Source organism: Cynocephalus volans, chromosome 8 (genome assembly GCF_027409185.1).
Source record: "Cynocephalus volans isolate mCynVol1 chromosome 8, mCynVol1.pri, whole genome shotgun sequence".
In the NCBI taxonomy this organism is placed as follows: Eukaryota; Metazoa; Chordata; class Mammalia; order Dermoptera; family Cynocephalidae; genus Cynocephalus; species Cynocephalus volans.
The window spans coordinates 67,103,172-67,126,657 of record NC_084467.1 but is presented as its reverse complement, the minus strand read 5'-3'; the positions used below and the strand labels follow the sequence as shown (position 1 = coordinate 67,126,657).

Below are 23,486 nucleotides of genomic sequence, written 5' to 3'. Positions count from 1 at the left end.
ATAGGCTGAAAATTCACCACAAAATGTCATTATTAAAGATTTCCATTTGGAGTTTAGATAAAAGTACTTTTAAAAAAAAAACCCAAAACCAAAACAAAACAAAACAACTTTGGTGTCATTTCAAGAAAAACTGGTGTGTTTTTCTTAGGTAAAAGTTATCTTGATTTGTGTGGCTGAAAGAAGCTAATACTTCAGAAGAAGATGCATGCTTAATAAAGTTCTATTTCACATTTATTCACATTTATTGCCCACCACTAACTCGAACACAAAGACTGTCTCTAAAGAAATTCAGAAATTAAGTTACTATTGGCTGGAGGAGGAGTGATTGCACTCTATTAGCCATTAGTATATAACTCGGCTTATCTTATCTTATAATAACTCTTCTCTTTCATATTGATAATGAAGAAAAATAGTTTGAATTCATATTCTCAGATAAGGCATTAAATGAAACCCAAACAAATTCCAGCCAGAGTATGAGAATATATCTTCAGGACATCTTATTCTCAAGATTTTCTTGCACATTCTAAGTAAATGAACAATTAAGGAAGATTTATTCATTTTTCCACGTGTTCAATCCACAGGCATTTAGTGACTGTTTAATATGTGCCTATAACTGGTTAAACTAGGTTGCTATGCTTTCATTCATTTATTTTTCCTTTTTAAAAGTTTTCTGACAAGTAGGGTTCTAGCCCTAGCTGAAAGTACATTTATAGGTTTAACGCTTCAGTTCAACAAATGTTTACTAAACATCTACTATGAGCTAACTACCATACTAGATTAAAGAGATGCAAAATGGAGAAGACATAGTCCTTGCCCACAAGGATCTCCCCATGCCGTGTGGAAGCAGACACATAAAATGTTATCTCAATCCAGTGGAACTGTATGGAAATCCACAATGGAGGTCAGCACAGGGGGTGACAGAGGTACAGAGTGATTTGAGCAGAAACTAATCTGAGCTGAAAATCTTTTCCAAATATTTCTCTTTTCTCTGCATGTATGTCTGTATTTCTGTGTATTTCTATCTATTTATCCATATATAACTATATACATGGGTATGTATATACATATATATGCATACATAACACACATTGCCTAAAGAATAATATTTGCTAGTTCAAGTAAAACATACTTGGATGAATTTCTAAAAGGCCTGTTATTAAATTTTTATAGAAAGCAAAGAACCACAGATATGAAAAGGCCCACCAAAGATCTTAAACCACTATCCATTCTATTTATTCACTCACTCATTTACTCATTCATTCAGTGAATATTGAGAGTTTAATGTTTGCAAAAATAATATTAAAGAATTCCTAAAAATTTCCAAACAAGAATTAATGGTTGGCTCTAACAATTTGCCCTAACGCTTAATAAGTATAGTACTTTTAAGGAGATTTTTCTTATATATAATGCAAAATTGTTTTCTTAAATACAAATACACTTACTCAGGAGAGAAGAACCAGATAATACACTGTTTAAAAACTCTTATACATGCTTGGGAAATAGGTATGAGGAGATGACTATAGAGAAAAACAAAGATTTTGAAATAAACATACCAGAACTTATATAAAGTGAATGTGCTTTTTCCTTCAAAATAGGCCATTTGGGAAATTAAAAATTCACTTTAATATGTTGTTCATTGTTCAAAATGTTCTGGGATCTAACTCCGGGGAGGTTCTTTTGAGTGGTAAATCCCAATGCTTTGAGACTAGATCAATTTTTTTCATTGCTCAGGGAGACAGTACAGTTGGGTGGAAAAAGCACTGGAGAAAGGAGTTTGAGGTGCTTAGTTTACTTCTCTCATTAACTAGGTTTGTGAATTCCAGCCAGTCATTTATTCTCTCTGGAACTCAATTTTCTCATTCACAAAATGAGCTCAGTGGCTACTAATCTTTTTTCATTCAAAGACTCTTGTAACGGTTCTTTAAAAATCCTAAGAATGTCCAAATGGCAAAAGCTGTATTTTTGGGTGTCAGTTGATTGACAAAGTGGAGCTCAACAAGTACTTTTCCTCATATAAAGACCCAGCAGATCACCACGATAATTATCAAATGAATAGAATGTTGATACAGAAAGCAAGCATTCTAGGAATTCAGAGCAGGATGAGATCACCGTGGGATAAGACGATGGGGGAAAGTTTTGGTTGAGGCATGGAGATGGAAGGAATGTCAGGCAGTCACACAATCCTGTCTATAACTCCTGATTTCCCTACTAGCAACTTGCCAGACTCTCTATTGCTTGTAGTTATTTTTATTTTATTTTATTTTTTTGAGGCTGACTGGTGCAGGATTCCGAACTCTTGACCTTGGTGTTACCAACACCATGTTCTCCCAAGTGAACTAACCGGCCAGCCCCTGGTGTTAGTTGATTGAGAAAATGCTTGTCTGCCTACTTGTGTTTGCCTCAGCAAAGACTCAGAAACCCCAGAGGCAAGAACCACCAGCTACTAGATGCAGAATAAAGTAGCTTCTAAAATTTGTGCCTGAGTTACTCTCCTATGAATCTATGTACTCATGGAGGGCATTATTTAAAGCATGAATGGGAGGAATCTCTTTAGGCCATGACTCACAGGAAAAAAAAAAAAAAAAAAGGAAGCACAGACTACACACAGATTGAATGCAATAATCAAGGGCTACTCACCACATTAGAAAATTAGTCAGTCACTACTTTTTTTTCTGTTGCAAACATTAAGTATGTTACCCTCTATCCCAGCTACATATTTAGACAAGTACCCATGACTATGTATTTGAACAGTGCTATTAAAAAAAATAAAATAAAGACATTATTCTTATTGGTCAATATTTGAAAAAATGAAACAACATGGGAGGTTAAACAATAAGCTAGAGGTGGCTCACCCTGTTTTTATAACACATAGAAATTTCTTGATTTCTTGCTAAAACATAGAAATACAATCAATTTGTACATTGACCTTGTATTCCATGACTTTCCTAAATTTAATTAATAGTTTTGGTAATCATGTTATAGATTTATTAGGATTTTCATTGTAAACAATCACATAATCCATAAGAACAAACAGTTTTACTTCTTTCTTTCCTATATTTATGCCTTTTATTTATTTTTCTGGTCCTAGAGCACTATTTAGGACTTCCAGTACAATGTTGAATAGAAGTGGTGAGAGTGCACATCTCTGCAATTCCCAGTATTAGGGAAAAGCACTCAATATTTCACCAAGTATGACATTAGGTAAAGGTTTTTTATAGATGCCCCTTATCAAATGGAAAGAATTCCCTTCTACTCCCAATTTGCTGAGTTTTTTCATGAACTGATATTGAATATTGCCAAATGCTTTTCCCACCACTGTGGTCAAAGAACATACTCTACAAGATTTCAAGCTTTCAAAATTTATTGAGACTTTCCTGAAATCTGCACCCAGCCCAGCAATGACCAAGACACTACTGGAAGCCCCCTGGTCTCCCCTGCAGGGAGGAGTGGGGTGCCACAGGCCTCAACCCACCCCTCCTCCTTCCTCCTCCTCCCACCCTATTTCCTTCCCCCTTCTCCTCTGCCCATCCCCCAACTGCTCTGCAATGACATCATAGAATGTAAAAAAGTAATATTAATAAATAAATACACTTAAAAAAATAAATTAAATAAAATTTATTAAGATTTGTTTAGCCTCGTATATGATTTATCTTGGTGAATGCACCATATGCACTTGAAAATACTGTATTATGCAGTTGCTGGATACAGTATTTTAGATACGTCTATGTTCTTCAGATCTTCCATGTACTTACTGATATTTTGTTTAGTTGTTATATCAAATACTGAGAAAGGATTGTTAAAATTTTTAACTCTAAGTGTGCATTTGTCTATTTCTCCCTTTGTTTCTGTCAATTTCCGATTCGTGTATTTGACATTTTTTTATTAGGTATATATGAGGCCATCTGAAAAAGTTCTTGGAAAAACAGAATTAAAAGATAATGCGAACGAAGGTCAAGGGTTTGGATCCCCATACTGGCCGGTCACCAAAAAAAAAAAAAAAAAAAAAAGATAACATGAGTCTTTCCAAGATCTTTCTGAAGTACCCTCGTACACATCTCTAATTTGTATGTCTTTCTGATGAACTGACCCTTTTCTTATTATGAATGTTCCTCTGTCTCTGATAATACTCTTCATCTTGAAGTCTACTTTAATATCAACAGAGTCACTCCAACTTTCTTATGTGTAGTGTTTGCAAAGTATATCTTAAAAATTAAGTATGTTCATTTCTACTCAAATAATGAATATCCCCCGCCCCCTTTTTGGCAGCTGAGTGGTACAGGGATCTGAACGCTTGACCTTGGTGTTAACACAGCCTAACCAACTGAGCTAACCAGCCAGCCCTAAAAATTCCATTTGAATTTTTCTATAAAGGTAGGAATCCTTGTGTAGCGTATATAATTGCCCTGTTTATTCATTTTAGAAAGTCAGCATCTCTGATATTATTTTCTCATAACATGCAGCACACTTGCACACATATTAATTCTCCACAGAATACAGTGTGCTTACAGTCAATGAAGCCAAACTGGAAGGATCTGAGAATAATATCTTGGACTTCCAAAATATATGACATCCAGTTAAATTTGAATTTATATTTTTGGTAATTACTTATGACACTCAAATTATAACTGTATCTGCATTTTCACAAGGACCTGGTCTCTTGTATTAAAGACATTAAGGGAATTGGGCATGGCAATTAAGGAAATACAGTAGTTTATGTTTGAGTCAATCGCTGCGCACAAAATACAAAATGTTATCACTGGGAAAGCTTTTTGTCACTCACCCTTGGCAAGCATTCTGGGGAAATGAAACCAATATATGCAGGCACAGAAGAGTGAAGATATAGTTATTGAACAACTACTATATGAAGTACATTGTAGAGCCGTGAGGAAGACACAAGGTAGACAGACGAAAGGTACCTGACGTAATGACTCTCTAATTGTGCTCTACGTTCTCTCTCGCCCTCTCTAGCTCCAGTCTACACTGTTCTCTCCCCAGCTCTGCACCTGGGTGGTTGACTGACGGAACACATCCAGAGGTTCTCTTGATCTCTGGCTTCCAGCTCACTTTGGTCGATAGTAAACATCAGGAGGAGATGGGGGAGGGGAAGAGAGGAAAGTCTGGGTATTTGTTTCCTTGGCTTTCATCCTGTTGGATCATCATAGACTGACCACCTCTTTTTGACTGAAGGTCAAGGCTCTTGTAAGGAAGCCCCCTTGATACATCTGTTTGTTTCTTGGTTCAAGTTTCTGGATTCAAGTAACTGCTCTGCCTCCTTGAGCTTGTAGGTGTAGGGATGGAAACAAATCCCACTTTTACCAGCCCTGTGGTACTGAATTACCTTATCATAATTTGTTGAATACTCAGAGGGTAAAAAGAAGTCTCCAAGGCTTGGGGGCCTAAGGGAAGGTGTCCAAGAGAAGGTGAGACTGGATAAGCAGTAAAAAAAAAAAAAAGAAGAAGAAGAAGACTAAGAGAGATAAATAGTGACGGACCAAGGACAAAGTGAAGGGATGGTTTAAGACAAGCCATGGAAGGCTCAGATCAGATTGTGTGGGGCAGTGATTCCATGGAGACACAGGCACCTAATGATGTCAATACTGGGAATACATCGTATGTGAAATTACTCACATTATAAGAAATTTCTCTTCACTCAAGAAAGTTAGTGTGAAGGCTAGTGAAGGTGACATTATTGGGATAACTAGGGAACTGCTCTAATTTCAGTACTTCAGTATTATTAGCAACAGACCGCTTGCTTCATAACTATGGCAACATGCTAAGGCTGAGAATCTTTGCTATGTGCAATCAAGTGCTAAATTAAAGTTTGTGTTTTAGTGTGTTTAAGAATCAGCTTTACTAAAAGTCGTTAACTTCCAGATTCTTGTGTTCCACCCACCAGAAATTCTAATTCAGTAATTCTGCAAAGGGATCTGAGCAATCTGCATTTTTTAACAAGACATTTACCCAATTCTGATGCAAACCCTATAAGGATTAATATATTTGTGGACAGTACTTGCCATTAAAGGCTTTCACTCAGAAGAGTAAATTAATGGCAGTGGTCTTCTAGAAAGATTGATCTGGCCACAGGACACAGGATAGACTGAACGTAGAGAGAATAAGGTCAGGGAAGGTAGATAGGGGAAGACTCTAAAAGTCCAAAGAGGTGAGCACCTGGCATGAAAAGATTGGCAAGAAAGGAAGTGAAGGGAAGGAACTGATATGAGACAAGTGAAAAATGGGCGGATAACCATTTATTGATCTTCATGGTATGGTGGTTTAAAACATGTCAACAAGTTTTTTTTTTTTCACTGCTCTTATTTAAAAAATAATAATAATAAAGTGGATCATAATTCCTCTTTCTTGAATACAGGCCAGCCTTAGTGAGTCATTCCTAACAAACAAACAGAAAGTTTTATAGAAGTGACACTTTAACTTCCGAAGCTAGATTAGAAAAGGTGATAGGGCTTCTTTGTGTTTCTCTTGGGGTAATGCCTTTGGAGGCATGAGGTGTTATGAAGTCTAGCTACCCTGAACCTCCATGTGGAGAGATAAGAAGAGATGCCAGAGGAGCTGTTGCAGCCTGGAGCTGTTTGAGTCTTCCCTAATCAAGCATCAGATATAGGAGTAAAGAAGACTTCAAGATGGCCCCAACCCCAACCACCATTTAGATGGAACCTCATTAGAGACCTTGAGTCAAAACCAACCAGCTGAGCAGTTCTTGATTTCCTGATCCATAGAAAGCTTGTGAAATTATAAATGACTATTGTTTTAAGCCACTAAGTTTTTAAGGTGATATGTTATTCCACAATAATACCTAAAATACATAGCAAAATCAATGATGACTCTGATTTTATTTTTGCATGAAGTTTAAAAATTGCCTCTTCAATTTACATAGGGCAATTATAAGTATCTCATCAGCCTTCCAACTTTGATGGTCTTTTGTAGTATCACAGCACACTGTAATACAAACAAGTGAATAATCACCTTCTCCTAATACATTCTCAATTCAAAACCTAATTATTAAATAATTATAAACAAGCTTCTAAGTCATTAGTTCCAGGGGAAAGCATCAACATTTTCTTTAATATTTTGTATGAAAGTGCTAATGCTCAGGAAAAATATTGCATAATTGAAATTAAATCACTCCCCCTAAGAGCAAATCAAATTTGTCCCCCTTAGGAGCAGTAAATCAAATTATGAGTCTGTCAAATCAATTCTCTATGCTAGTAGGATGACAGCCCTCTGAGGGTTGATTTTCTTTTATCTCTAAGCTTTTTTTTTTAAAAAAAACTATATTTATCTAGTTGAGAATTTTTCCACATATCCAGTCTCACTCAAACTCAGAATTTACTTTATTTTTTCACTATTTTTAAATGGTGAAGCTGAGGCTAAATTATAGATCTGAGAGAAAATAACTAGAAAAAAAAAATTAACACATAGTCATGTATACTGCTCCAGCAGGTCTCACCCTCTTTCATCCCACAATGCATGGTGAATGGAATTCACAGGGGCAGTGTGTGCTCATAGGCCACAACCCTCCTAAGCACAATTTCTAGAGTCCTTTCTCCCTTACTCAGGAAGCCTGAAGGAATACAAACGAGTGAGAGTAGCATTTAGGGTGTCTTACGGGGACTTTAAAGTCTCCTCCCCATTACCTTTCCCACCAGGGCCTCTCTACTACAACACAAGTAAGAATGCTTAGTGTCTGCTATTACTAAGTATCAGTACTTTAACTATAAACATTAAACCTCAAAACTCTGAATAACACATCTCAGAAAACAAAAGCACCATGGTGAACTGCTGCTTTGAACAAGGGTTTGAATTTGTGTTAAAGAAATCATTACCTCGGTGATTCCTCATATGATCTCTGAGTGTTAAATATCAGACAAGTGTAATCCCCAGCCCAGGATTCCTTAAGCAGAATGCGCGTACCCCAGGAAGACGGCTCAGGATGATGAGATGGGTGCAGTTCAAATTCACTTTTTTAATTTAACAAGTAGGAGAAATTAAGCTTCACCATTCCTTAATATATAGACTGACATTGTGGCCCCCATCATATCAGATACTTACCTGTCACCTACATAGGGTCTACATACCTTTGTAAGATGTTTTTGGTGGGAAAACAGCCATTAAAATCAAGGAGCATTATAAAGTCAGTTGAGTTTTGAATCAAATCTTTGAATCCTGTCTCAAAAAGTTTTAACCAAATTTCCTCAAAATAGTTTCATTTTACATCACATTGTACTTAAAATGTTACTGAGAGAAAAAAGTTTTTATACTAAGATAAAATATAAATTGCTAAAATTATTAGTTATTTCACCTTTATCTCACCCTCTTAAAATTTCTTTGTGTATGTATTTCATAATTTACATTATAATGTAGAGACTAATGCTCCAATAATTTTTACTGAGGGTATGCATGATCAAAAAAGTATGGAGAATAATTTTGAAATGTTTTAAATGAAAAAAGCAAAAAGTTGGAAGAAAGAATCTATACACTTATTTTCTTGCATAAAGTATCTCTGGAAGGATACATAAGAAGATGGTTAAATTGTTTGCATTCTAGGAATGTAAATGGGGACAAGAGTAGGAAAGAGTTTCCAGTGTATGTAATTTTATATGCTTAAAATGTTCAACTATGGAAATGTGTTCTCTACTCAAAATTAAACTTTAAAATAAAAAAATAGAGAGAGTCTACAGACCAAACATCATATGTATTTATACTCATATTATGCATGTATTTTCACCCTGAGGACACATTCGCCTTTGTATTTCCAGAACGAAGTATAAAAGCCTGGAACATGACAGTAGCTTAATAAATGTCTGATGTTAAATGAAACTTCTCAGAGGGATAATGTAAAAATTCTTATCTTTTCCTGAGATACCTGTGCCATTTCATAATCTGGAACATAGTGGACCGTCCAGGTGTTCTCCACTCTCCCACTCACTTTATCCTCCTGCTAGAATTAAACAGGATCTTTAAATGTACTATATTTGTATCACCTGTACTTCTTGTTCCATCCTCCAAGTTTTTTTGGGGGGTGGGGGTTGTCGTTTGTTTTATTTAGTAAGATAGATTTTAGATTATAAAAATAATATTGCAACAATTGTAGCTAGAGAACATTCTGGCATATTCATCTATGTTTCTAAAAAAAAGTAGGTAGTGGTTAAGACTGAAGCCTCAGAACCTACCTGAACTGCCTGGGTTCAAACCACACGTCTGCCTCTTGAGAGCTGTATGACTTGGAGCAGATTCCCCAGTCTCTTTGTAAACTTAGCCTCCATTTTTCATGTGCAAAATAGGAACGACTATTTTATACATATCATAGGATTGTTTTGAGGGTTAACATATATTAATATATTAACATATATGAGTTCAGAACAATGGCTGGCCTATAGTAAGTCCTCGACTCATGTTCCATGACTATGACTGTCATTGATTTATTATTTCTCCTTCTCTTCTCCCGCATCAGTCAAGCAAATAGCTAGCTCTGTACTTCACTGCCTCACAGATGGGTGGCAGGTGGAGGTAAAGACTCGTGCTGTCCAACAGGCTGCATCTTTAGGAGAATCTGGAGGGACTAGAGATGTGCTGTAGGGAACAGCCTGAGGGAGAGGGGCTGATGCACAGTCTGCTTTGTGTGAGGGCACAGGCTGTACTGAAAAAGTGACAGGATCCTCACAGACAAGGCAGCAGTAGACATGGCACAGCAGGGGATGGTGAGCAGCCCTTTGGACGCAGTTTTGCCAGTAGAAGGCCACAGCTTAGACTAGTGAGGAGGACAAGTGGCACTTATGAGGGCCAGGTTGGTGATGGAAAGGAGAGGGCTGGGCTGGGAATGAGAGGACTGCCATGGACTGAAGAGCACCCACCTTGCCTAACAACAACAGCCACTGCCCACCTGTAGGAACATGGACTGGGAGCTGCCAGATGTCCAACATTTTCAAGAAAAGCAGAAATTTGCTTTTTAACTTGTAATATCCTGATTTTAAAATTTAGTGCCCATTAACAAAAAATTGTCTTCAGCCCACATTTAGACTGAGAATCGCCCAATTGTCACCTCAAGGTCAGAGAATGCTAGTGGTCTAGAGACTGTATTTCCTCCAATATTGGAATCCTAGCTCTGTCCTTGCCTGTTGGTGGCTTTAGGCAAGTTAATTAGCTTGTCTGAGCCTCAGTTTACTTGCCTGTAAAATGGAATAATAACAGCTAATGATGAGGAGTAAAGTGATAACAACAAAAAATCAATGATAAAATATGTACGTTCATATATAAATAATATTCTAGGAACAATATCCTTATCTTGAACCAAAAAATAGAATCAAAAGTATAGAAACAATTGAAAAGTTAGGTCAGTTTAACATCAATCAGTATCTATCTATACATACTAAAAAAGTAAAAGTCTGGAGTTTTGCAATATTTGGGTTACAAAAATATAATTTTTGTGTGTGTATATATACTTTGAAGAAAACTAAGCAGCAGCAGCAAGGAAGGTCTGCCCAGGTCCCTAACGAGGGACCCAGGACACCAAACCACTCCTCACATTACAATCATATGGAAGTGGTTGTACAAGCCTAATTAGGACAGGGAGGAAGGCAGTACTGTGGGATCAACCCCTAGAAGGGAGAAACTAGGGGGAAAACTGGGTGGAAGCAAAAGATGGTACGCAAAATGGAGGGAATTTGGGTTTTGTTTAAATATGTAAAACCAAGACGCATGTCTGAGCCCACCTCAGACCTGTGGTTGTCTGCACTGACTGCATCAGTGGTCATGTGAAATGATTCAGACTGCTTCAGCGACCAGATCTTAGACAGCAGAGTTGATAGGAGATTATAGTGAAAGGGCCAGTGCCTTTTATTTATTTATTTTTATTTTTTTGTCTTTTTCGTGACCGGCACCCAGCCAGTGAGTGCACCGGCCATCCCCACATAGGATCCGAACCTGCAGCGGAAGCGCCGCCGCGCTCCCAGCGCTGCTCTCTCCCGAGTGCACCACGGACTTGGCCCGGGCCAGTGACTATGTAACCAACTCATCTCTTTGTACTTATTCTGAGATACAAAGGGGATTGTCAACAGCCTCTTCATAGGGTTGACATTAAATAAGATCATGTATCGTGGCACATGCTTCCTCAATATTAGGTTTCCTACCATGGGCTTATTTCTAGATTGTCATCACCTCTGGCTTCAGATAATCAATTATGAATTGTTTTTGCTTCAGGATCAGGAAGGGAGGGGAGGATGAAGGAGACAGGAAGTGCTGCTTAATCGGTTGGCTTCCAAATGCTTCCTGCCCAGCAGCGTGAATGTCCCAAGACCACTGCTGACAAATCACTGAAGTGGTTTCCTGATATTTTTAGCAGAAGAAAACTTTCTTCAAACAAAGTCTTACGTGGAACCTCAGGACACAAAATAAAAGCAGAACTTTTCTGGGCAGCCTTAACACCTCAAGATGGTCTCTAAGGGTTTTATCAATCAATTTGAAAAACAGCCCCTAGAAGATATCTGGTTCTTTTGCATTCAAAACCTCTGACACAGGGGAGGGAAGAGTTGGCCCTTCCCCTTTATAAAATGTGAGTTATTTATTTTAACACAGACTAATAGTAATAACCACTTCCTTTGTTGAGTCTTTACTGTGAGAAACAAACTGTGCTAAGCACTATAGATACTTTATCTCAGTTAATCTTCACGACAATCCTGTTACGTGTTATAATCTTCATTCTTCAAAGGAAAACAGTAAAGCCTCAAGAGGGTAAAGAAATTAGCCAATCACACATATCAAATGAGAGTCGAAATCCACTCTCCTCCACTGATGTTATAATGAAATTCACCGATTTTTTTGAGGAGCTGAGAAATTGAACTCATGACCACTTTCTAAGCAGTCCCTTGAATCCTTCCTTTGTCTGGATATCCTTGAAGCTAAAATTTTTTTGCCATTCCAAATCAACATACATTTAATAGAACCCAATACAGTAAAGGAACATGCAAAGTTGGCAGGGCAGGTGTGAGGGTCCTGGGGGTGGGAGTGGTGAGAAGAAGAAAGGAAGGAAATTTACAACATGAATGAGTCAGCTCTGCCTTAAAGGGAACAGAATAGAAGCCTGTCTGGGGAGACAGATGACAGACACACCCCCAAACACAAACAATAATTGTATAAAAATCAATTGAACACTAAGAGGAACTGGTTAGAAGAAAAAATTAGCTTGTTCATAATAGCAGCCAAACTTTAAACTACCTAGGAATAAAGCTACAAAACATGCATAAGATTTTTATATGGAAAACTATAAAACTTTACCTAATGAACATAAAACCAGACCTGAATAAACAGAGTGATATGGTGACGTTCATGGATAGGAAGATGTCATTTTTCAAAAAATTAATCTCTCTCTATACTGTAATCTGTATTAAGATTCAAATAAAAATATCAACAGATCTTTATGAGTCTGACAAACTGATACTAAAATTTACAAGGAAGAGTAAATATATAGGCATAGCCAATTTAAAAAAGAAAACGGGGAGGTAATGTCCTTCAGATATAATTTAGATATAATAATTTAGATTTCTTCAATTGAAACCATGATATCGGTGCAGAAATATATAAACAGACAAAAGAATTAAATACAGAAACCATACGCTGACCCATGTCTATATGGGAATAAGTCATTTCAATAGGGGAAAAGATGTACAAGTTAACAAGTGATTCTTGGGCCACTGGATACATTTTTAACTTCCGTTTAAAACATACAATAACATTCTATCCCTACCTCATGCTATACACAAAAATTAATACAGACAGAATAAATACCCGAACTTTCAAAACAAAACTAAAAATAACTAGAAAAATATAGAATATTTTTATGAGACTAATTGGGAACACTCTTATGATCCAAATGCAAAAGCCAAAGGGAAAATACTGATAAAAATACCAAACTAAAATTAAAAATTTCTGTATAACAAAATATATCTTGAACATGATTGAGGGAAATATAAATGGAAGAAAATGTTATAAGAGATGTCCAAATTAATTTTAAAAACTCAATCAAACAAAAAAGGAAGTGGCCAAGGTTATGTTTTGGCAATTTTTAAAAGGGGAAATATGAATAGCCAAAAGCAGATTTTTAAAAATGTTTCAGTTCACTGGTAATTAAGAAAATGCAAATTAAAATAGCAATACTTCTATTTACTAAATATTTCTAAAATATTTCTAATCTATCAGACAGCCTAAAATAAAAAGTCTTGAAATGAAGTATAGATGAGATGTGGGAAAACAGTTAAAAGTAATCATAAACTTATAAGACCACTTTTTAATGACAAAATCTAAAATATAGATTTAAAACTGTGTGCGTATATATATGTATTTAAGTATGTTGTATACATTTTTTCTAGGGTAGAGATTTTTTCTAATCTTAAAAAAAAAAATCATTTCCAGAAATACTCCTTAGAGATCTCTTTGACATATGCAAAGGGAGATATGTACAAGGATGCTGGTTACAGCATTGTTGGTAACAGTCAAAATTTTAAAGCAACCAGAGTGTCCACTGATAAAACATGATATATTTATAGAATGTAACATTATGAAAGTTATAAGGATGTGCTAGGTTTATATATATCCATACAGGAGCTCAAAGACAGAATGCACAGTGAAAACAGAAAGTTATGGGATGACATAAATAGCATTGAAGAAACAGCAGGAGTAGGTCACTATGAAAATCAGGAAGTTGTACAGCACATAGAATATGTAGACAGATATATAAAACTGGCAAATTAGCTGGGACCAGACAGTGGAATACACTGTTAATTATTGTCAGTTTGTGTTTTTTTAATAGATTTGGTGTAGACTGACTTCCTCCGTTTTCAGTAATACATAGAGTTCTTATTGGTTTCAGCTTTACTGTTAGTTTGGTTAATACATTTTCACTATGGAAATGTAGCTTTTCTCCCCACTTCCATCCCATGGAATTTGAAATTCTACAACCTTTAAGAAACATTTTGCTTAGGTTTTCACTGTGGACTCTGGGCTAGCTAGTGAAATCTTGGCTAGGCAATATGTTTGGTTGGTAGTGAAAAGATCTTAGACTTCCCACTCTCCCCCACCTTGATTCCTTCCCCCTCACTAATCCGTTATCTCTTTTCAACAATCAGGCCAAAAGTGAGATGTTTTTCAGATAGGAAGGAACTACTACACAAACCCACGGAGTACAACCAGAGCTCTACTATGGTAATAAGGAGACTCTTATTTTCTTTTCTCCTCTTGAAATGACAGGCCTGGGGGCTGGGAGAGCTCAGCTCTTGGGCTGAGAAGTTAGTGTGGGAAGGAAAAGATGGCACTATGCACAGCATTTAGCTTGTGGAAGAAACAGCTGGTTGTCTGTGGGAATCTGTTTTCCTCTCTTTTGTAAGAATAGCTCTGGAGGAGACCCATGACTGATCACTTGACTCTATTTCCCAACCTCCTGTAGTTGGGATACAGCTACATGACAAGTTCTCACCAATCAAGTGTGAGAATGATGTGTGCTGCCTTGGGGTCTGGGATTTCAGAAATCGAGCATTTATCCTCTGCACTCTCTTCCTTCTTCCAACCAGCTGGAAACTGGCCTTGGCAGTGACCTAGCTTCCACCATGTAGGTGTCAACAATGTCCCAGGGCAGAGGTTCTTAAAGTGTGCTCTTGAGACCTCTGGAATTGCCAAGACCCTTTCGGGAGGGTCACAGGTCAAAACTATTTTATATGGAAGTAAGACATTATGGCCTTTTTCAATCTCCTTTTCTCACAAAGCTACAGTGGAGCTTTCCAGTGGCTACATGAAGTGTGATATCACAGCAGTTTGAATATAAAAGCAGATATGAGAATCCAGCTCTCTTCTACTGTGTTAGCTAGACATTAAAGAGATTTGCACACATGTAAAACATATTTGTCTTGCTCATTACTATTTTTTTTTAACTTTTGGGAAATATGGTTACGTTCATAAAAATGTATTAATTATGTTATCTTGTATGCATTTATTATTTTAAATGACTTAATATTTTTAGATTTCTGTTTAATTTCTCATATGGTGAATATCAGTAAATACAACCCAAGTAAATAACAGCTTTTTAAGGTCCTTAATAATTATTAAAAGTGTAAAGAGGTCCTGTGACCAAAAATTTGAGAACCATTGCCCTAGGGTTGGAGGAACAATAACTTGAAAGAACCTGCACCTCGGAATGAATGTGAGGACTGAAGCTACTCTGCCCTCATTCATAGCGAGGCCACCCATTATATACAAGAGAAATGTTTCTCTGTTATGCCATTGTATCGTTGTGTCTTTTTATCATAGCACCTTGGATTTACTCTAAATAATACAGATAATAAATAGTCCTATAACTGGGATGATACTACATCAAAAAACTAAAGTACAAGGGTACTTTAAAAAGTTTGTGGAAAAATAGGATTAAAAGATAGTACAAATGTTTCTGTCAACTTTTTGAAGTACGCTTGTATGTGGCATTGGTTTGCTTGGGGAGTAAGGGTACAGATGTTTCGACCCTTGTACTGCCATTACAAAATATTTGGTTCAACTATTACTGTGATAACTTGGAAGGCAGATCATGTTCCAGTGGAGTCCATGACTAGAGAAGAAATAGCTAGAAAGAGCTAGAATGTTAGCAATGTTGAAGATTTTTTGCTGCATTAAGCAACTTATTAAAAGAAATAGATAAATTCAAGAAAGAACAGACCATTTGCAAACAGACGTAAGGGTAAAAAAAGTATCCAGTAATTTAAGCCCTCACAAGGTTGAAAAAGCCAACTGCTTCTACACCTCCAAACAGCTGGAGATAAGGCTGTTGTTGCCCGTGAACCCACCACCACCACCAAAAAAAAAAAAGGGCAAACTCCCTAAAGGATGAGCTTCACAGAGTAAGGATGTTGCCTTTTTACCCAAGCCTGCCATTTTAGACGGCCTTAAGGTAACTGTCTTTAAAATGAGAAAACAAAGAAATAAAGCAGGTTACTAACTCTATCTAGGAAAGAACTTGGTGTAATTATGGGCACTAACTAGAAGCAAGAAGAGCAGAAGCCTACCAAACTTTTGAGGAAACTTCTCAGAGGGCCAGAGTCTCAAGAGAACAGACAGAGTTACTGGAAGACAGCAGAACCAGCGGTTGCCCATTGGCTACCCACAGAAATCAGGGGCTCTTTGCAATCCCCGCCTATCAGAATTTGTTACTTGCTATGGTTCAGTGACCACTGTATATATTCCCAAACTTTCCTTTTTTGAACAGGAGCTGTTATGTCACATATCCTGGTCTTGCTCCTCCCTTAGTTTATTGGTGGCAGGGAGGGAAGACAACTTGAAGTTTAGTTTATAGATGGCTGAGTATGAGGAGTCAAATCTGGACCTGATGGAGAGAACTGTACAAGCAGAGATCCTCGACTTTTGAACTAGAGGATGGGACTCTGGGTTGTTTTCCTTGGGGAGTAAGCAAGTATATTCTACGTGTGGGAAGAAGGGACTAGGCAGCCATGTGCATGGCCAGTGGGGCAAACTGTGGTAGAAGCTGCTAATTAGTTCTCTCACACCTTCTGTTGGAGTGAGCAGAACTGAAGCCATGTTGGGACCTAAAGCTGCCTGGGCTGCAGACGGGGGGAGGATTTTAAAAAGGACAGTTTTTTTCTCTCCACTCTTGCTTCCCATCCCCTGACTTTCTTATCTCCCTTGCCAAATAGGAAAACAAGGCTGAGAAACTAATTAGTACTTTGGAAAGCTAACAGTTCTTTCTTTGAGACTTGTAGAGTTTTGAGAAATGATCAAGGCCAAATGACTGAAGCTGACCTTGGTCACCAGAGCAAATCAAAATCTTGCAGGGTCCTGAGATAACAACGAAGATGAGACCAGAAACCAGATAAGACCTTGGAAAGACCTTGTACCTGACCCATAGAAATGGATCCCTCCTAACTCACATCTCCTGCTCTCCCGCTTTTCACCTCCCACATTCCATTCCCTCAAGCCTTCATTTAAAAACCCCTCAGTTAATGTAAATCTTTAAGATGGGGTAGCCTACCATCTCCTTCAGCTGAATACATCTGCTTTTCTAACACCAACCATTTGACTTCTGAGTTTTTTTTCTTTCCTTTTCAAGGGGGCAGGCAGCCGGACCTGAGTCCGGTAACACTTCCACAGTAATCAAATGGTGGCCAGGCACCTGGCTGCCCAGCTGGGCTATATTTTCCAGTTTTCTAGGAAACTACGACATGCCTAAATTCTCAACAATGCCATGGGAGCAGGAGTGATAAATGTCACTTCCAGATCTGGGACTTCAGGCTTTCATGTTCCTTTACTTACCCTTACATACCAGCTGGAACCCATATGCAATGGCAACCCTACTTCAACCATACAATGATGAGTGTTCCAGGAGATGGTAGAACAACTCGGAAGGAACCATGATCCCTAAATGACCTCAAGGAGAAAAGATGTTCAGCCAATCTGGACTGTTCACATTGAGGCTGTTCTCTAAGAGAAAAAATACGCTTTATCCCATAAGCCACTTGTGTTAGGTCTTTCTGTTACAAGGCTCTTACCATTGCCCATAAATGGCTGACATCAGAAATCAATCTCTACTTACACCCTGGACCTGTGAGGAAGTCCTGGGGAAAATGTCTGAATGTGTGTGCGCACATGCCTGTATTTGCACTAAAAAAAAAAAAAAAAAAGGAGTTTAAGAAAAACCTTGAGGAGTTGTGGTGTATAAAAAATATATATTTAGTCTTTGTCCCAGTTCCTGTTACACAGCTCCTAAACCATTGGAATTTCCTGAGCCATAGGACTGTCTTTCGTTATTCATGACAAGCCCCTTCTGACTATCTGGAGGGGATTGGGAGAGGGAATGTACCTTGATAGCCTCAGGGTAGGGCTTGTTGCCAGAAAGACCAAACATGCGATTAGAGGGTGTAAACTTTCAACTCTGACCCCTGACCTCTGGGGAGGGGAAGGAAGGTGGAGACTGGGTTATAAAAACTCTTGAATGGTGAGGTTCAGGGAGCTTTAGGGTTGATGAACACAAAAAAGTGCTGGGAGAATGGGTGTCCAGAGAGGGCATGGTAGCTCTGCACCCCAGCCACCACATCTTCCCTAAGCATCTCTTGTATTTGGCAGTTTCCATGTTGTATCCTTTATAATAAATGAGTACGTAAAGGTAAAGTGTTTTCCTGAGTTCTGTGAGTCATTTTAGTGAATTATCTAACCTGTGAAGGGCATTCTGAGAACCCTCAAATTTATAGTCAGTCAATCAGAAGTACAGGTGGTTTCTGGGACTTGCAGCTAGTGTCTGAAATGGGGGCAGTCTTGTAGGACTGAACCCTCAACCTGTGGGGTCTGTGCTAACTCTGGATAGTTAGTGTCCAAGTTGAACTGCATTCTTGACATCAGTTGGTGTTTGAGAATTGAAGAGTTGGTGTGGAGAACCCACACATACTTGATGTTAGAAGTGGTAGCAGAAGAAAAGACACCACAGAAGCTTTAAGCCCACATAGGGTGTGGAGGAATCAGGGCTGACCCTAACACGCTGCTTTACATAAACACTTAAGCTTTGCCTCTGCAACTGCTGAACTCCTGCAGGATCTGCAATGGCGGCACTGCCCACAGTAGCCGAGAACTGCCAGGCTGCTACAATGCCAGCCTCAGAAGATGTTAAGTTTGGCTTTCTCAGCCTCAGAAGTACAGTTTAGAATGATAAATGCAAGTGGCTGCACATCCTACTGAGAGATAGCAGATTGTCCTATAGAATTGGCTAAAAGGTGTCCCCCAAACCAGTACTGTGACCCTCAGCACATCACCCATGACCAGGCTATGTGAGAGAAGATGGAGATTGCTCAGGTACCCAGAGAGGGTTGCCAGGGGCTATGTACTTCTTCATCCCCCTTCCCCCACCCTACTGCAAGTCATATGAGGAAGAATTTCAGGATTCTGAGATAACACTTTAGGTCTTTGAGCCTGAACCAGGCCCAAGCTGGGACAGCAGAGATAAGTTAAATTGAATGAAAAACTGAAATTTTGATTTAGGATGGACTAGATTCTTTAATAGCTGAAAATGAGATTATCTGTTAATGTTTTTTAAATGACCAGAAAAGCCACAGAATCTGCCTGAGATATTATCCGGGGAAAAAGAGAGATACTCAATAGAGCATGTTAAAAGGCAATAGATCTGAAGGAATAAAAACGAATGAAATACTGCCATTTGCAACAACATGGATGGACCTTGAGAGAATTATATTAAGTGAAACAAGTCAGGCACAGAAAGAGAAATACCACATGTTCTCACTTATTGGTGGGAGCTAAAAATTAATATATAAATTCACACACACACACAAACCGGGGGGGGGGGGGAGAAGATATAACAACCACAACTACTTGAAGTTGATACGACAAGCAAACCGAAAGGACATTGTTGGGGGGGAGGGGGGGAGGGAGAAGGGAGGGAGGTTTTGGTGATGGGGAGCAATAATCAGCCACAATGTATATCGACAAAATAAAACGTAAAAAAAAAAAAAAAAGGCAATAGAGAAAGAATCAATAGCCTCATGTCCTTGTACCTACCAAGTGCAGCTCATTAAATACCTGAGGTGGACCAGGTTTGGGTGGCAATGCCTGCCTGGCTATCAAGCTTCCAGCAATAGCCAAGAATCACATGGAATGGCTGCCCTAGCACCTGTTTTCAGCAGCAGTATCATGTGGCAGCAAGAACAGTAACAAAAAATTGAAATTTTCCAGTTTTTCTCTCTTCAAGGCCAGAGCAATTAGAACCAAGCCCTTAAAGCACTAGAGGTTCTGGTGGAAGGGGAAACATGAGGAGGGGAGAAAGACATTCCAACATAATAAGTGTTCAAAAATAGTTAGAATATTCAAAGACATACTTTGTGAAGCTACTTTCTGGCCATGAACTGCCTAACTCCAGGCTTCTTATATGTGGCACATAAACTTACACCTTATTTGACCTAATCCTGTCTGATTATTACAATATCGTATTACAATGTAATATGACCAGTTTGTAATACTGGTCTGATTATTACTGGTCATACCTGTAATATGTTAAAAGCTCCTTCAAATAAATGAAAAAAACATAAGCAAGTCTGTAGAAAAATGGGAAAAGGAGACCAGGCAATTCACATAAAGAAGAAATACAAATGTTCAATAAGTATATGAAAATGTATTAAACCTTAATAGTAACCCAAGAAAAGTAAATTTAAAAAACAAAATGCCATTTCTTATTTATGAGTTTGGCAAAAATTTTAAATATGAATTACATCTGCTTGGAAAGAATCTAGAGAAATAGGTACTCTCACTCAGCAATGACGTGAGTATAACTTGGAAAAGTCTTTGGAGGACAGTTTGGAAATAGCTATGAAAATTTAAAATGAATTTTTATATCTGCATGTGCACACATGCATGTGTATGTGTATGTATGTACGTGTACAAGTATAGAAGTATAGAAAAAGGCCTGGGGGGCCGGCCAGTGGCTCACTTGGGAGAATGTGGTGCTGATAACACCAAGGCCACGGGTTTGGATCCCATATAGGGATGGCCGGTTAGCTCACTGGGGAGAGCGTGGTGCTGACACCACCAAGTCAAGGGTTAAGATCCCCTTATGGGTCATCTTTTAAAAAAAAAAAAGGAAAAGGCCTGTAAGTATATATTACAAACTAAGCAATATTTCTATTCTCAGAAGATGAGAGGCAGTGGAATGGAAGGAGGGTGTTAATGGACTTTCACCTTTTACAGGAGAACTTAAAATTTGTATGATCATAGATTATTTGGTAATTAAAAATTTTATATGAAAAAATCAGTCACACAGCTTTTGAAAGATTAAATAGATATAAGAAATATTTTAATTGATTTATTTCCCTTTAAAACAAAATGTTGGGTGTAGAGCAGGCATATTTGACTCAAATTTGAGTAAATTTTGCCCACTGAACCCTATTTAATATAGGTAGGTCATTCAGTATTTCCCAGCCCAATATAGAGGGCCTCCCTAATTGGTAAGAATGTAAATACGGGTGAAGTTTTGCATCCCTGGGCAGTACTAAATAAGGCTTGTTTTTAGTAATTAGAGGTAAAAATAATCCTAGAAAAAGTATTTTAAAATAAAGTTTAGAGAGATTTGCATTTATTAATAAAAATCATGAATTCTATTATTAGTTTTTATCTTTCCTTTTGGCAGAGACTGTCTTTAGTTTTTAAGCATTTGCCAAGGAAATGACCTTCTGCCAACCCATACCAATGTATTTGTCTGCTTTCAGATCAGAGTTCATTCAATAAAACATCAAGTCTTCCAAGAAATCTTTTTTTTTAATTCCAAAATTTTAAGTGAAAAGTAGGTCATTCAATATAGAAGGAAACATTCTTACTTGGTCCTCAAAAGATAGAGCCTGGGCAACATCTCTTGGAAATCCATCAATAACAATGCCCTCTTCATCAGGTATTTGCATCAATTTTTGTTTTATCTCTGTAATTGTTGTTTCCTTTGATAAAGAGAAAAGATGAAAACTTAGTACACTCACAACTGGTGTAAATATTTTTGCAAAATAGAAGAAAATTATACATCAGTACCTGTGGGGCCAATTCTCCAGTTGTAATGATCTTGGCAATAAGACTCCATTTCCTATTGCTGCTGGTACTGTGGATCTTCTTTCTTAATAATTCTCCCACTGAAATGTACTGGAAGCCATAACGTTTTGCAATTTTCAAACTTTGCGTACCCTTTCCACTTCCCGGACCACCTGTTAATTAAGATAGGCAAAATCTGACCTTCTGATAGAATAAGGAACTCTTTTTTATAGAACTACTACCTTCATCTGAAATGCAGATTCTGGACCACCAACACCGGGATGGTTAACTGTTCCATTTGTGGCGTCCTCAGTGCTGCCTCTGAAGCGGAGCAAGTGCACACCTAGCTAAGGAAAGGGTAGAACTGTCTCGATCAACTGTATTTGATGAAAGAGACATTTTTTTCCCTCTACCTGTTTTAGTAAATAACTAATTAAAAAAAAATATTTTGAACAGTGCAGTTGAAAGAAACCTTGCCTATTTTTCTATGTAAAATCTAATAGTTCTCCCCTCTGTAATAAAAGAAAAATCTATGGGATACTAAAGACAGTGATCAAATAACAGAAATGTATTCTGTGCTAAGAAAGAATTAATGTGTAGTTTGGTGACATATAACAGTTATTTTTAAATCAAGGGCACACTAATATTGACACAGCTTATTTAAATCTTCTTTTGAAATCTGTTGGTTCATGCATGTTCTTGCCTTATCTTCTTTTAATTCAAAAGTTTTATATGATGAATATGCAGAGTGAATGGAATAGGTTCTTAAGGTAGAAAAATTTCATAGAACTAATATCTTTGAGTTTGTAATACATTAGTATGAAATAATCAACATTTTGCAACATACCAATACTGTCATCAGTACTTGCTATTTATTTTCTTAAAACATAAATTATAAAATAATTATATATAAAATTATCAAGTTTTTAAGAGTCAATGTCTAATAAGTAATGAAATATTTTACTGATATTCATTGAAACATAATTATAATTTATTAAGCAATATTGAAAATAAAACTCAACAGAAACTAATATCAAGTTTTTTGTGTGTTTAAGTCATTTTATATCAATTATTTAATGAATTTTTTTTATTCCTTCAAGTAATATAAGTAAAAAGAAAGGACAGGTCTTTTTTGCTTTTTCTTTTCTTGCTAAGAAGAATTCTGAGTGGGTAGATGTGGTTAACAGAGTTCTAAGACCAACTAACACAGTGAGAACGATTTCTTAACCCCAATCCCAAATAATGTACCTAATAATACCCAGCTTTCACCTTTTTATTGCTTTATTAAACTTGGTGAAGAAATCTGTTTACATTTTTAAACATTCTCTAAGATACTCTAAATCCTGTCTTATTAGTCTTAAACACTTCCTTTTTTTTTTTAATTGGCAGGTGGTTGGTAAGGGGATCCAAACCGGTGAATTTGGTGTTACAAGGCTGCACTCTAACCAACTGAGCTAACCAGTCAGCCTTTATTAGTCTTAACATTATAAACTACTTCTACTAGATTAAACTCTTAACCTCACAAATCAAAAGTTTTGGTTCTAAATTGCTGCTTTTGGCCTATTAACGTATAGGCAAATTATGGATTGGCCCGAAGAATAATAATTATATGTTATTATTGACAAATTCAAACTGATTTAATCCCTAAAGTATCAACGTTATTTTTCAGAAACTATATTTCCACAATTGATCTCCCAAACCATCAAACTCAGGTTATAAATTCCACTGAATTAAGAAAAAATTCAAACACACTGAGAAAGTTTTGGCACCTTCAAGGAAAAACATTTTTTTGTGTTAACTAATGGGGGCAATAGCAGACAAAAATATACGATTGGCACAATGGACAGAGAGTAGAATTAATTTATTGGATGAGACTGATTACTGAAGCTTCCTTAAAAATTAGTTTTACTTTC

The 23,486-nt window shown here is 37.3% G+C and overlaps 1 protein-coding gene across 1 annotated transcript in view; it reads right to left on the bottom strand.

The window, feature by feature from the left end:
• The window catches only part of AK5 (adenylate kinase 5), a 243,505-nt gene that overhangs the window by 209,860 nt on the left and 10,159 nt on the right, over positions 1–23,486 (bottom strand). Inside the window, exons 4-5 of the mRNA XM_063104609.1 lie at positions 21,577–21,746; positions 21,375–21,488 (exon numbers count right to left, since the gene is read on the bottom strand). Of these exons, the coding sequence (XP_062960679.1) occupies positions 21,375–21,488; positions 21,577–21,746 (284 nt within the window). The remainder of the gene's footprint in view (positions 1–21,374; positions 21,489–21,576; positions 21,747–23,486) is intronic.